Source organism: Stenella coeruleoalba, assembly GCF_951394435.1.
Source record: "Stenella coeruleoalba genome assembly, chromosome: 11".
Classification (NCBI taxonomy): Eukaryota; Metazoa; Chordata; class Mammalia; order Artiodactyla; family Delphinidae; genus Stenella; species Stenella coeruleoalba.
This window is the reverse complement of record NC_137157.1, coordinates 7,954,574-7,969,670: the sequence shown is the minus strand read 5'-3', so window position 1 is coordinate 7,969,670 and position 15,097 is coordinate 7,954,574. Positions and strand designations below refer to the sequence as shown.

The 15,097-nt window shown below is 43.7% G+C and overlaps 1 protein-coding gene across 2 annotated transcripts; it reads left to right on the top strand.

Annotated features, from left to right (window-relative positions):
* Positions 1–538: 538 nt before the first annotated feature.
* RBX1 (ring-box 1) lies at positions 539–14,629 on the top strand (the record flags this gene model as incomplete). 2 transcript variants are annotated; one of them, XM_079938115.1, is made up of 5 exons in its annotated part: positions 539–636; positions 2,554–2,632; positions 7,507–7,577; positions 10,719–10,804; positions 13,590–14,629. In XM_079938115.1, exons 1-5 carry the CDS (start codon positions 559–561, stop codon positions 13,600–13,602), a joined length of 327 nt encoding a protein of 108 aa, XP_079794241.1. In that variant the 5' UTR covers positions 539–558. The 2 variants fall into 2 exon arrangements, with proteins under 2 accessions (XP_079794241.1, XP_079794242.1); XM_079938116.1 differs by lacking the exon at positions 13,590–14,629 and having other exon boundaries at positions 10,719–10,808.
* Between the last annotated feature and the right edge of the window lie 468 nt (positions 14,630–15,097).

The window sequence follows — 15,097 nt, the reverse complement described above, 5'->3', positions numbered from 1 at the left end:
GGGTAGCAACTCAGGCCGGGCTCGTAAGCGGGTCAGGATCTGGAAAGACCAGTGTGAGGTTTCGGGTTTCGGCAGCGGGAGGCGGGACGCCCACCCTCGCCCCTTCCCCAAAAGAACGCGACGAGGACCAGCGAGCCGGGGAGCTCTGCGGCGCCGGGGAAGGCGAGGCGGGGCCGGTGCTGCAGGTCGCGGCCCAAGCGGAGGAAGCAGCCGCCGCCCCAGTTGAGGGAGTGTGGCCGGGGGCTTCCCGGGGGAGGGCGACGAGAACAAGCCCTTTCGAACGTTTCCACCCGGCTCGCTCACTTCGGCCCAGCCCCGCCCGGCCCCGCCCCAGACGCTCGGGCCACCGCCTCCTCTCCGCCAACGCTGGGTAGGTGGGGGGTGGGGGAGGACAGCGCCAGCGCCTTTAAGAGGCGTGGCCACATGCTCCGCCCCCACCTGCCCCTCGCGCGCCAGTGAGGGGTGGGGCGCGGGAGGAGGTGCCGGGGAGGGAGGGGGAGCGAGGCTTGCGCTGACGCGCAGGCGCAGTAGCCGGGCGACGGAGCGTGTGTTTCCAAAATGGCGGCAGCGATGGATGTGGATACCCCGAGCGGCACGAACAGCGGCGCGGGCAAGAAGCGCTTTGAAGTGAAAAAGGTTGGGTCTCGCCAGCGCCTTCCTCAGGGAAGCTAGAGAGGCGTGGATCTGGCTGGCAGGCCCGAGGATGGCCAAGGCGCGGAGGAAAGGGCTTCATTTCAGGGCGTTCCTGGGACAGGGTACCACGAAAGGAAGCCGGTGGGCGGGTTTTAGGGTTGATCGGCGTGACTGCCGCCCACTGTCAGTTGCAGTATTGGTTTCGTTAGGAAGCTGAGGGGCCAATCACGGAGGTGCTTATTGAGATACGCGGGATTGCGACTTGGCTGCAGGAGCCAAGCGCCTGAGCTGTCACTGGAGTGGTGGAGGGGTGGGGAAGGAGAGGGTGGGGTGGGAGGAAGGGGGAGTCGGAGTGCTGCGGTGGATGGAGGATGGGGCGGTGTGGCGAAAGCCGGGAACCTGAGGTCCTACCGCTTTGGAGGCGTCTGAGGACCCGGGCTGGCGATCTCCGTGCCCCGCCCCTGTCCGAAGCTTGGGGTCCCTCTGAGGGACCCCGACCCGGTCCTCGCCTAATCGAGGCCTCCATTAGCCCTCTCTGGTCCTCGACCCTGCCGAGTTAAAGTGTCTCGAGTGTAACTCTTGGCTCTTCTGAGAGGTCTGTTGGTTTGTCACACAGCTGCCCCAGTCCTGTGGTCATATTCAGAATCCCGCTGTCCAAAAAAAAAAGAAACATGGTGGAATTTGTTAAAAAGAAAATGCGAGCCCAAATCTTGTGTCATTTAGGCAGGGTTGAGTACTAGTTGCGAACGACCTGGTAAAAGTGGGAAAGCAGAAATGTGGGACGTGTCTTTTTGCATGAAATGCCTTATAGTTGTTTGCCAGCAGTTGGGGAGAAAAGTGCCGATTCCCACCCAAGATAAAACAGATCTGTACAAAATGAAGACCTGAAATAGGGAAGATGTTATTCCTGGAACATCTGGCTAAACCCTGACAATATTCCCCCTCCTAGTGCTTTTTGGCGTTTCATTGTGGGCCCTGCATGCTCAGTTACAGCCAGCAGCCATGTTGAAGAATAGAAGTAGGATTTTTTTCCTCCAAGTTGAAGCTGTAGGGTGAAAAGTGCTGAAGAAGTTACTAGACACTGAGAATTAGGCTTGAAAGAGATGAAGGTTTGAGAAGTAGCACCAAATTCGTGGATGAAAGGGAGTTTGGGAATATTTATAATTGCAGAAGCCAGAGGGTTGAGTTACTTAAATACTACTTTTAGATAAATTCTTATGGAAATTATCTTAACTGAATATAATAGTTTGAGCATGTAAAAGTTGAAAACAGTTTATTTGATGATAGGAACTAAACAAAATTCTGGTGAATTTTAGAGTTTGTTGTGCAGTTATCTTGTAAGATTTAAGTGATGACCTTGTTCTGAGTATTGACACTGCGTAGTTATCCAGCTTATCCCACGATTACCCGTTTTATGATCCAGTCATCATCTTAGTTCATTGTGTTCCTTGTTTTCGACCTCCCCATTCCTGCTTCCAAAGTCTCCTTGAAGAGCAGATATTTGTTTTTGCAGAAATTGAGCTCTTCTGCAACTGCCAGGAGAACCTGCACAGTAATTCAATTTTGTGATTATTAGACCTAAAACAGGCACTTATAAATTATTCCTGATTTGTTTGCATTGATATGGCTGACTAAACTGTAGGAAAAAATAAAATTAAAAGATGACATTCATTTCTGTATTTATATACTCAACTGTTTGGAGAATGGGTGAGCGTACGTGTAACCTACTCTTGCTGTCTGATATAATAAATAAGAATAATGTAACCTCTAGAAGCTCTTTTGTTTAGTGGTCCTTGTGGCCAAAAAGATGATAACTGGAGCATGAAATCCTAGTAGAGTGTCGTGTGTGTGTTCTGTGTGTGTCTATGCTTGTGTTACAAGGAGAGTAGAGTGCATTGTTCCCCCTTTCTCTCTTTGCAGTGGAATGCGGTAGCCCTCTGGGCCTGGGATATTGTGGTTGATAACTGTGCCATCTGCCGGAACCACATTATGGATCTTTGTAAGTAATTGGAGGAGGATGGGAGGAAGTTGAGAAGGTTACAGAGATTGCGGCCATCCTGATGTGACCAGTTTTCTTCTTCCCAAGGAGATTTAAAGTACAGTCAGAGCACTTGGGGTCTTGTGCATCTGGACCATTGGTGTGTTTGAAATAAAGTAGTTTTTTATGATGTCCTGCAGGCATACCCCTCTCTCAGAATAAATCTACTCAATCTAAAGATGGCAAGGCCACATTTAGAATGAATTGTGGACACAGAGGTACTATTGATTATATCCTCTCTGTTTCCCATCTTGTAACCAGACTCAAAGGCAAAAATAGTGAAAGAAAGAAAAAGAACTCTGAGCTAAAATGTTCTGTTAGAGCTAGTTTTTGCTGGGGATTTATGAAGAAAAGAAACCTGAGTATGGATTTTCAGTGTTAGCCCAAGTGTAGTTAAGGGGACATCTAAATAGGCAGTTAATTGCTCTAAAGAAATTTAATTTAAATTTCCACATATTGCATTACACACAGTGGTCAACACACAGTGGACTTAGTATCCTTGTAGTAATAGGGGCAAGAATGTTGATCACACCAGGGACAGTCACTATTCATTCAGGTACTAAAATGGTTTGTTATTGAGATCAGGAATAGGGCAAAGAAATTGCAACTTTCTCGAATTGAAATTATAACTTATTTTTTAAATGACTTACCTGCCTCCTCAACTTTATCTTGAGCCACTCTCCTGCATACTCTGGTGGTTCCTCTGACTTTCTTTCCATTCTTCAAGTGTCCATGCTCTTGTTTAGAGCCCTTACATATCCTGTTCCCTCTGCTGAAATGTTCTTCACCTCTTCTCCCCCATCTTTGTCTAATGCAGCACTGTCTAATCTAAATGTAAGCCTCAATTGTGAGCACATACGTAATTTAAAGTTTTCTAGTACTCATATTAACAAAGTTAAAAGAAACAGATGATTTGTATTTTATTTATCCTACTATATCCAAAATATTTTTATTTCAACATGTAATCAACATTTTAAAGTGAAATATTTTACTTTTTTTTTTTTTGGTACTAAGTCTTCAAAGTGTATTTCATACTTCCAGAGCATCTCATTTCAGACTAGCCACATTTCAAGTGCTCAATTCTCACACGTGGCCAGTGGCTACTTTATTGGGCAATGTAGAACTAACCCATAGTTGGTCTTCAGATCTCACCTTGAACTTGCTCAAAGATGTTTTCCCTGACCATACTTACGTACACACAAACACAAGCTATGCCAGTTCTGTTAAATATTTCCAAGACATCCTATAGTTTTCTTTGTAGCAGTCATTTAATTTAGTTGGTTCTTTATAATTCCATGTTATTTACTGATGTGTTCCTAGCATCTAGCATAGTGTTTTGTACTATAATACTACTATATCTAGTGATAAGCTATAATAGGTTCTCACTAGATATTTGCTCAGTGAATAATAAAAACACAAAATAGACTAGTCTGTGGTCATTGCAACTTGGAAAGCACAAATCAAATATTTTGTGCAGGAAAACAATCATGGCATGTGTTGGTAGTTTACTGCCCTTGATTTCTTTGAGTTTTGACCCTGTTTACCTTTTCACACAACAGTCAAAGCAGATCAGCAGCTACCATGATGTTTAATGTAGAGAGAAGGAACCCATCACAGAAATACACATGCACAGTGTTAAATGTGCTAGGGTGGGGTTTTTGATTACGTACTTGCCAATTCCTTGTTGTGCATTTTCACAAGGAGTTGTGCCCAGAGAAAATTTTACTTTCTTGGGGCTCTTTTCTGTAATCCTGACTTGTTTTTAACCTCTGTATTTAAGTCATTGTGTGTCTTTCTGGATGCAAGAGAATGCACTTCTTGGGAAGATGGTGACAGACAAAGGCCACTGATATTCTGTCTTCTCTTAGTGTTGAACACTTGAGGGGTCAATGTGGGCTTTTAGTTAGACACCTGCTTTATCATATATTTTAAATGTCAGATGCAGAAGTAGGACGTTGAATTCCTATAACAAACAAAGTATTTTCAAGTCATGTCTTATGTTCATTTGATGAATATTTATATCCTGGGCATTTTGCAAGGTCTAGGATAAAAGACCTGAGATCAGGTCTTTACCCTTATGGAACATACCCTTCTGTTTATTACAGACACTAAAGAGAAATCTGGTTGCTGCAACTGGGCTTGTCTTCCTTTCAAAAATAGATGAATTATGATGCTTTTAAAAGACACTTTTGGGGCTTCCCTAGTGACGCAGTGGTTGAGAGTCCGCCTGCCGATGCAGGGGACACGGGTTCGTGCCCCGGTCCGGGAAGATCCCACATGCCGCGGAGCGGCTAGGCCTGTGAGCCATGGCCGCTGAGCCTGCGCGTCTGGAGCCTGTGCTCCGCAACGGGAGAGGCCACAACAGTGAGAGGCCCGCAAACCACAAAAAAAAAAAAAAAAAAGACACTTTTGTTAAAGATGAAAATAAGAATCTTGATCTAGCAATGGCCATTTTCTAATAAATTCTGGTCTGGCATTAAATGAATAATTGTATACAGAGCCGTAAATAAACGAGTGATTATGGCTGTGCTCCAGTTGAACTCACCTACAAAGCATTCTTGGTCTGAAGACTTCCTCTTTGGAATCCAAATTGTTACTACCTGTCCTACTATAGCTTCATACTTATTTTGCATTGCCCTATTTCTTGGTTCTTTTAGAGAACACCATCTGCTAGGTGTAATTTTCTCCATTGCCTCAGGTAATCTTGTTCCAGATGAAGGGGGCATCCAGAAGTGCTTAGACCCAGCCTCTGCCCCTAAGTTAGTCTTTTCCTAAAACCACAGGTCCATCAATATTTTCAAAGTGTGAAATCTCTTCACTTCCAAGAAGAAGCCATTGCTTCCTTAGCAGTCCTCTGGTTGTAATGCTCTTGTATTTAAGTATAAAAGTCCTCAAGCTTTATAAGTCACATGAAATCAACTTCTGCCTTTGCACACCTGTTGTGTGCTGCCTTTCTGTCTGTTCTAGGCTGACAGAGAACAATTCCTTCCCCTGTTTAAACAAATGACTAAACCCCAATGCTCAGCCTCTGGACCAAAAGCTTGAAAACATTTTATCTTTGAGGACATTTTACACTTGTATTTAGTAATTTTTCATGCCTTATCCCCTTTTATCTGACGCTCTGTATTGCAATCCTATTTCTGATCTTTTTTATTGTTATTAAAGTATAGTTGATTTACAATATTAATTTCAGGTGTGCAGCACAGTGATTGAATGCTTTTAGAGATTATACTCCCTTTAAGGTTGTTATAAAATATTTCCTATATTCCCTGTGCTGTACAATATATTTTTGTTCTTTGTTAGGAGTTTTCTGATAAGAAAAAATGTATATTTGGCCCCCATTCTCTCTATTTATAGAAGTATTTTTTGTTTGCTTATTCAGATACTGAAAGCCTAGTTTGCACTAGGCATAGAACGACAGCCCCTTAAAAATACGTAGACCTAGAAAAATTTAAACATGATAATGTACCTTGAAACAGTTTCATTATTTACTTAAATAATAATTGTGCCTCTTGCTTAGCTAATTTCTTAATACATAGTCCTCATCTAGGTGAGATGATGCAACTTGAAGGACATCAGACTTTATCTTCTCTGCCATCTCTTTGAATAGGGTGCATTCACAGCCCCATACATTCTTGAATATATGGCATAGGCCCTAGATTCTCCACTTTTATCAGAAGGAAGACCAGTTATTCTCTTTGTAGTGTGAATCTGGGTAGCATAAGCAACTTCTGTGATTTCAGATCCTTTGCCTTTCATATTTTTGAAGGGTGGGGGAAAGAACATTATGGTATATCTCTTCCCCTAAGACCAAATGTATGCATTAACATCTCAGCATTACTTTCATACAATGTTAGTATTTTCCGCCTATGGAAGTTTGAAGTAATTGTCTCATTAAATAGTCTTTCCTGAAGCTTTTTGTTCTTCAGAAGGGAGACTCCATTTAGTTACCACCTTCAGAGAAAGCAAATTACACATTAGTAATTCTTGTTCGTTGAATATTTATCCCCAATAGAGCTTTACTCATCCTTTCTGGATCTCAGTCAGATTTTTTATTCTATTTAAGTTCCCTCCCTTCCCCCTCTATGAAATTGATATTTGGATACATTTGCAGCAATTTGCTCCATTCACCGGTGAGAATCACCTCAGGGGCAATAAGTGTCACTTAAGTGGTAGCCCTGAGTCTCCTCTAACCCGTTGGCCTCACAGATCTGCTGTGTTGACCGTGTTTTAAGGACTTGAGTTTTGACGTCCTCATGCAAAGCGTACACTGCTCTTCGCCACAGGCCTCTTCACCCCCTTTTACTTGCTCTCTCCCAGCTCCATATGTCTGCCTGACTCCTTTAGGGACTAGAGCTTGTCCCCCAGCTAGGCTTTCATGTGGCAAACCTGGGTGTTGTAAGGGCCTGAGAGGAAGCATTCACCAAGAATAGAGATGCCAGTTCTCAGAACAGTAAGAGTTATGAGGTGGCTTTAAGAATTTAGTAAATTTACCAGATTAGGAGGAATCACTGTCATTTGGACAAGTCAGGTTATGTTCAGAGTTTAAAAGTACTCTTTCCTTCGTTACTCTGTTTTTGAACAAGGGGAGGGATTCATTGCAAAGCATGCTGTTAAGTCATATCTCTGCCTTCTCTATTCTTCACCCCTTTCCACATTCATTAAAAAACAATTATGACTAATTAACCACTTGAGATTTTGTTCATGTTTATGCCATCACCACCAACCCCCACCCCCCACCCCCAGTCGTGTCATCGTGTAATCGTGCAGGTAGGGCAGCTGTAGGTGAAAAGGTTGTTGCCAGGGTCCAGTGCTGTCTGCTCTTGTTCCCACAGGCATAGAGTGTCAAGCCAACCAGGCGTCTGCTACTTCTGAAGAGTGCACCGTTGCGTGGGGCGTCTGTAACGTAAGGAAACATCTTTCCCTATCAGCATGGCTTGTACACATAGTACCACTTTTCCTGCTTTGCCAGTCTTGAAACTAACTAGGAAAAAAATGACTAGCCCACTTTTCTCCCAAAAGGTACACAAATATTAAAAAAAAAAAAAAAAAGATTTAAAAGCATTGTACTGTTCACCTGTTATAGGGTTAAAGTTATTAGTTATTGCAGAGACAATAGTTTGTCTTAATTATAAAGTGTACCAACTTTTGTCAGCAACATTTTGGGGATTCATCTTTGGGAATTGCCTTCAAAGCCTATGGTACAGTCTTTGGAATATTCTGTTAGTGGAAATCTTTACTTTCGTAACACATTTTTAAAAGGCTAGGTGTCTTGTGGAACTAAGGTGAATAAATTGAGTGTCCGTGTGTGTGTGTGTGTTTGTGTGTGTTTTAGGTGTGGCAAATGTACTAAGTTAGGATTTGGGTTTTTTTTTAATGTGGCTCATGCCAGAAATGTTTTGTACAGCATCTCTGGACTGAATGTACGGCCTTCCAGGGAGTGACAGCTGTGAAGGATAATAGACATCAAATATGTTATTTCCAGCACGTGTTAAAAATTCATCCTTATAGACATGTAGTCCCCGTCATAGGAGCTAAAATTGTCCTGTCCGGGCGTCCTGTGCCCAGGGATCAGAGGGCTCCCAGCATGACACAGGCCTAAGAAGTCAGACTCTGGAGTCAGACCATCATTCCCTGTCTCTGGGACTTGCTAGGTGACTTTGGGCAAAGTATTGGCCTCTCTAAGCCTCGTATGAAATGGAGGTGATAGTAGATTGCATAGTGTCACAGTCACGATGAAGTGATTTTATGTTAAAAAGTGCTTAGAGGAGTTGGGGTTTTTTTGGGACATGAGCCACCCATCTCTTTGCATGCCCCTGCAGTAAACCTTTCTCTGCTCAAAAAAAAAAAACTGCTTAGAACACCTCCTGCATGCAGTAAGCGTCTTTGTTAATAGATATAAATAAATAAAATTTGGGGTGGCTGTAGTTCCTGAAGAGAGAGCTATCAGTACTTTTCTCCCTCGGGTTGAGGCTCTCCTCCCAGCCCACACCTTGTGGGGCACCTTCTCCATGCTGTTGGGGCCCTTTGACAGTTTCACAGTAGCCTCTGGCCAAGGGACAGTGTTTATCATTTATGGGGATAAAGAATAAAGCTTATCGGGCTCTTTGCTCTCCCTGGCATCCAGGCGTATACTAAGAACCTTGTCACTTTGTGGTGGAAGGAAAAGGAGTGAGCTCCTCCTTAAATTCAGCTCAGGAGAGTCGAGCTCAGAGAGCCTGCCACCAAGAAGAGCCAGCAGGTGTGCCTGAAACCTTTGGACTAGTCCCAGGTTCTAGTGCTGGGTCTCCTACTAACCTGCTCTATGAATTAGGCAAGTCACTTAACTCTTCGGTTATGCAGACAGTTTCCTGTCTGTAAAATGAAGATAGTAATAGCCGTCATGCTTGCTTGCCTGGGTTGCTGGAGGCTCCAGTGAGGTAATAGATGTTTACAGACTGCCTGCAAAGTGTGAAGCACCAGGCAGTGTATTTTGAGACTGCTCAGTGTACTCATCAATATGTCTTAGATGGTTAACAGGAAGAAAGCTGGGAACAGGGGCATTCAGGGATGCTGTCACCAGCCCTGCAGCCTCATTTGCAGCCCGTCTTTCCCTCTGTCTTCGGAGGTGGCTGGGGAGTACAGGACCCTGTACTGCTGCAAGGTGCCTAACGGGGCAGCTGGGAGGTGGAGAAGGGTGTCCTGAACGCCCTTAGGTGAGCCTGTCACCACCGCCTGGGGATTGAGAAAAATGCCTCCGCTTGCTGCCTTTTGGAAATTTTGTTTTTTCTCTTTTTCAGAAATAATGAGTTGTGTGAGCGTCAGGAGGAAAGGGATCTTGCAAAGGGCCACTGCTCTGGGAGAGTGTTTGTCCTGTTGAGTAGCCCCAGTGCACCAGCCGTGGACTCTAGTGTTTGTCACAGAATTCTCTTTCTGTCTTTGTGCAAAGACAGTTCACAAATGATAATCCACATTGTGATTCTTAAGTTCCATGTATGTTTGGGGGGACACGCTGACCAGCGTTCAGGGCTGTTATAAGCCAAGCCTGCCAAGGCTTTCATGGTGTGTTGGGGTGTCAGCACTTCTCCCCTGTCCCCACTCAGCCGACCCGTCATGGCTCAGGTGAGGAGACTCTTGTTGTTCCGTCCGCGTTCGCTGCTCACACGAGCAGGGGCAGAGGATAAACATCCATTACAGAGGTGCTGTGGTTAGCGTCTGCACGTCATTAACGTACCAAAAAGCTGCACACGGACTTTCCTTCTCCCCATATCCGAAGGCCAACTCCTCGCTCCCTGTACCAGTAGTCTTGGTACTTTTGCCCTTTTACTTCCTGTCTTGATCATGGAATAAGCCCTTCGACGCTCTTTCAGCTGTTTGCGTGCAGTGTGCCCATCGTAATACTTCCTTTTACCCTAAGTTTTTATCTCATTCCTTTTTAAGACACAGTCTCTCACCCACTAAAGGCTCACTGAGTACCAGGCTGTTGTCATATCAATACACCTATAAACAAATGGGGAAATAAAGTCCTTTGGAAAGAGTTGAGCTGCGTGTGGAAGGTCGGGGAAGTGCCCCTCTCAGCTCTGGGTGATGTCAGGGATGGCGCACTACCCGCACTGAATAGATGCCTCTGCTCCTGGGGTTCCCTTCTCCAAGGTGGGGAGGGCAGCTGGGTCCCAAGAAGGGGGAATGTTTGAAATCCACGTGTGATCAAGGGCCTCCCTGCGTGAGCCCCAGTAGAGTAAGCCCCCCCTACAGGCCGCATAGGACCAGGAAGCCCCACTCCATCTTCCCTTAGGGAAAGAGAGCTCACTGCTAGAACACTGCTATGCTTCCTAAATGCACTCTTCCCTTTGTAGGAATGACGTTTCTGACATGTTTCACTGGACTTAGCCTCGTACCTAACCAAGGTGTAACCCATTGTTGACCTTTTGTCTCCCGTTGTGTGTTGCCTTCCATCACTCTTCTCCAGCCCCTGTGTGTAACTACCCCACTGCCCTTGAGATGTATTGTCATCAGAGAGCTGAGCCTTCATAGGATTATTTTTAATAAAATGTATCTTTTCTTCCAGCATGCTTTTCACTTCCACTGCATCTCCCGCTGGCTCAAAACACGGCAGGTGTGTCCGTTGGACAACAGAGAGTGGGAATTCCAAAAGTAGGTGTCTCTGGATGTTTTGACGTTTTAAGGTTGGGCTTTGTGGTCAGTATCATTCTTGGACTCACGTCAAGCTGGAGGGTGCACAGTCTTAGAAAATGGAGACATGGAACATGCCTTGTTTTCATAAACTAGCTTTTGGTTAGTTAGACAAGGACTCATCTATGTGGAAAATGCATAGGTGAATCCACATTAGAAGCTTGCAGCCTAGAGTTTACCAACTATCCAGGTTCTATGAAAGTAGAAAATATAAGAATTTGCAAACTATTAAATATTTCCAAAATCACATCAGTAATAAGGCTCCAGAGGCTAACTAATGTCAGGTGTCTTTGCTTTGGGCTAGAATTATATCCACCTATCATGTTTCATTGGTTTTATCTCATGCTGATTAATTCTGATACAGCGTTTATGGCTATCTCAACTAAATCATTATTGTTGTGGCTGTTAGTAGTATGTAAATAAAACATGACATGTAAATTTTCAGAAATTCAAGTGGTCAAAGGGTTTACCACAAAAGATGAGTCTCACCTTGTTCTCCTCATCTCTTTCCTGGAGGTGGCCGTCAGCAACAGCTTCTTAGTGGCGTTCCCGAGTGTCCCCGTATATGTACTTGAATGTATTTGGATATATATGTAGAATTTTTTATATCTGTAGTAGTAATTCCTAAAAGAGGAATTTCTGATTAAAGAGTATGTATGTTTTTATTTTTGATAGTGTCAGATTTTCCTTTCCCAAGAATATGTGCTAATTCACAGTCCCTACAAACAGTGAAGCAGGAGGCTCCATTCTCCATTTCTTGCCAATGTTCTGTTACCAAACTTTTCCATCTTAGCTACTGACAGGTGAAAATTAGTATTCAATTGCATTTTTAAAACTTTTCAGTGAAATTGGGCTACTCTTTATATATTTTTATGCCTATTATATTTTTGTGTGAAACGCTCTTTTATCTGTTGAATTTTCAGTCATTTTCTTGATCAAATTTTTAATGAAAAGGGAGATTTTTACTTAAATATGAGTTTTGACTAGCAGAATATTCTTATGTTTAAAAACCAATAAATAGGGTTCTTTAGTTTGTGAAATGTTTACAAATCACTTATTGGTACAGTTATTTTGTTTTTAGACTTGATTATTTATTTTGGTAAAGAATTTTGAAAGTCTTGTGAAATGCATGTTCATTTTTTAAGAAACCTGCCAAATAACTCAATATCTTCATACCGTCACATTCCTTTCAGCAAAGTATATGCTAAGTAATGTGTAAGATATAAAAATGTGTGAGACAGTCCTTCGCTGTCCTTGGGGAGCTTGCATTCTGAGTGGAGCCATGACATGACAAGTAATACATGTCAAGGCAGAAGCACTGTTCTAAGTTCTCAAGAGGCCTTTGTAATTGGCTCTGCCCTGGAGCAGGCTCCAGGTTCCGTCTTGGACCAAAACTGTCTCATGTAGCCCATTACATGTGCCTGGGGCTGAGCCTAAGAAGTGGGGGGTGTACAGAACCCTCCTGTTGGGCTTTGACACTGTCACTGTATCCAGCTGGTGACTTTGCCTGGCCATGGTTATCAGTGCACTGGGAAAACAAATTCATAAGAAGCAAATTGCAGCATGCTTAAATCTGATGGACAACTTCTGGGTTATTCTCCAGCCCTCTAACACACACTGGAGCTCTACCCTATGAGGACTTTTTTGGACAGTATTTAAGTGAATTTCTTACGTGAAGTGCTTAAAGAATCTAGTACCCCTTCAGGATGATGGAAGCAGTGATGCAGAGTTCTAGTGCCCTGGTTTCCATCCATATAACAAAATATTTTAATCAGAGGTGAACTGCCCACAAAGAACCACGACAAAAGATTATTAAGTAAGATAATAATGAAGGATTTTGTGTTCACAAAATCCATTTAGGGACTTGCCTGGCGGTCCAGTGGCTAAGACTCCATGCTCCCAATGCAGGGGGCCTGGGTTTGATCCCTGGTCAGGGAACTAGATCCCACATGCCGCAACTAAGAGTTTGCGTGCCACAGGTAAAGATTCCACACGCGGCAATGAAGACCCTGTGTGCCGCAACTAAGACCTGCTGCAGACGAGTGAATAATAAATAAATAAATACTTTTTTAAAAAAGGAGAAAAGAAATCCATTTATATGTGGAAGAAATTTCCTGCCCTTGTTTGTAATCTTGCTAGAGCCAACTTTTGGCTTCTGGGGAAATCAGAAAGGACCTGAGATCCATACCTAGTTTCTCTCCACAGTTCTCTTTCTGCAGTGCTGAGTGGACTCAGGGCTATAATTGGAACTGGTGATAGATTTTGAAATTGAAGGCTGTTCAGTCACTGGTTTCTGTATTTGCCTTACCCTAAACTTGCCTGAGGACTGGAGTTGAGGTGAAGAGGCCACCACAGGTAGGGGAGGCCAAGAGTTCATGCTGTCTGAGCCCCTGCCTGGGGCAAACAGGTGGAGCTCCCTTTCACAAGCACCGGCTCTGACTCTCCCTCTCGCCTCCCTGTTACTGCCTGGTGTCTGCCTGGTAGCTGGAAGGAGTCAGGTGGGTGCAGCTGAGTCCGTGGTGAGGCGGGACCGTCATAAGAAGGGGGTGATAAGTAAGATGTTATAGGGGCCGGTAAGATGAAAGGGGCAGAGACCAGGGTCGTAACCCGGTCTTGGCACACACTTGTGGTCACTTACTTCTTTTCAAAGTTTTAACCAGGTTTGCGGATATATTTAAGCAGGTTTTATAGTCTCAAAACAGGAAATTACCAAGGAATTAATTAAATAATTTACCTTGTCTTTCAGGTATGGGCACTAGAAAAAGAGAATTGTTCCGTCAAGCTCAACTGTATCATTAGCCACTTAATGACTTGCCCTCCTGTTACTTAATTATAAATTAGGTAGAACTGTTTTTTCTGCTTTGTCTTTTCGGTTTGCTATTCCTGCACCCATATTGTATTCTGTGTCAAATAAAATCCAGTTGGATTCTAGAACAGATGCCGCCTCTTGTGTATGTGAAAAAAGTGAACATAAAAGGACCCCTCTTTCTAGGTTGGAAAGCCAGCTTTTGAAAGTGAGGTGTTTGTTCGTTAGAGCCAGAGCAGAGTCGTCCTGCGAGCATGTCTCTTGGTCATGAGGAAGCCTGGTCCACAGCCCGGCTACTGATGGCAGTGTTGGGCAGGTCGCCTCTCTGCTCCGAGCTCTTCTTCTGTAAAGTGGCTGCCGAGGACTAAATGGCGTCATGTGGGCACAGAAAGAGGCTTTGTGAACTGTTAAGAACGCTATACAAATGTTAACTTTGTGTATGACATGTTGCTTTCTCTTCTTAGTTTAGAAAAGTAAACTTGGAGAAATCTAATAAGTAATCTTGGCTGCCAAAGGTGTAATCTATGAACTCAAGTTGGAAATCGATGTCATTTAAAATTGAATTAACAGGAGAATTCAAGTTTCCTTCCCCACCACCACCCTTTGCAATTTGTTTAAAATGCCTTGGCCATGGAAAGAACTGCCAGGTCTAATACTAATTCAATGGCTATATAGTCTTTAACTGAGAGGCAGGTTAGTTTACTGCAGTGGTTCTCAAAGTGTAGGCTGAGGACTTCCGAGGGTTCCAGAAACCCTTTCAGCAGGTTCACAAAGTTCCTTTTCCGACTGCATGACTGTACGAGGCCAGCTTTTCTTTATATCCTTCAACCAAAGCAACATATTGAGTGAAGAAGCAGAGGTGAGAACCCAGCTGTCTTCTACTAAGTCGGATATAAAAGAGATTTGCAAAAATGTAAAACAATGCCACTCTTCTAATTTTTTGTTTTGAAAAATAGTTACTTTTAATAAAGATTTTTACGTTAACATGTGACGGGTTTTTGTTCTTTTAAAATCTTTTAAATTTCTCGGTCTGATTTCCATTGTAGTAAATAGATATAACCCACACCAAATCTCTTTGGGGTCTTCAACTTTTAAGATCATAAAGGGACCCTGAGACTAAAAAGTTTGAGAACCTCTAGCTTAGTAATTAAGAACTTCGAATTCAAACCTGGATTGAGCCCAGCTTCCCCACTTTGCCACCACACAGAGCAAGTGCTCACGGAGAGGTGGCTGCTGCCATCGCTGTTACTTTAGGGCTTCCACCCTCGGCAGAAATCCGCTCCTTTAAACCCTTTTCAAGTGGCCATTCAAACTGCGTGAATACTTGAGCAGTGAAGAGCACAGCACTTTTCACACAGGTGGCGTTACACGTTTGGAGAGTTCTGCTTGGGTATCCACTGGGACCCTTGGTTGCAGGGTACCCGAATCCAGCTTCTAAGGCACGGGAC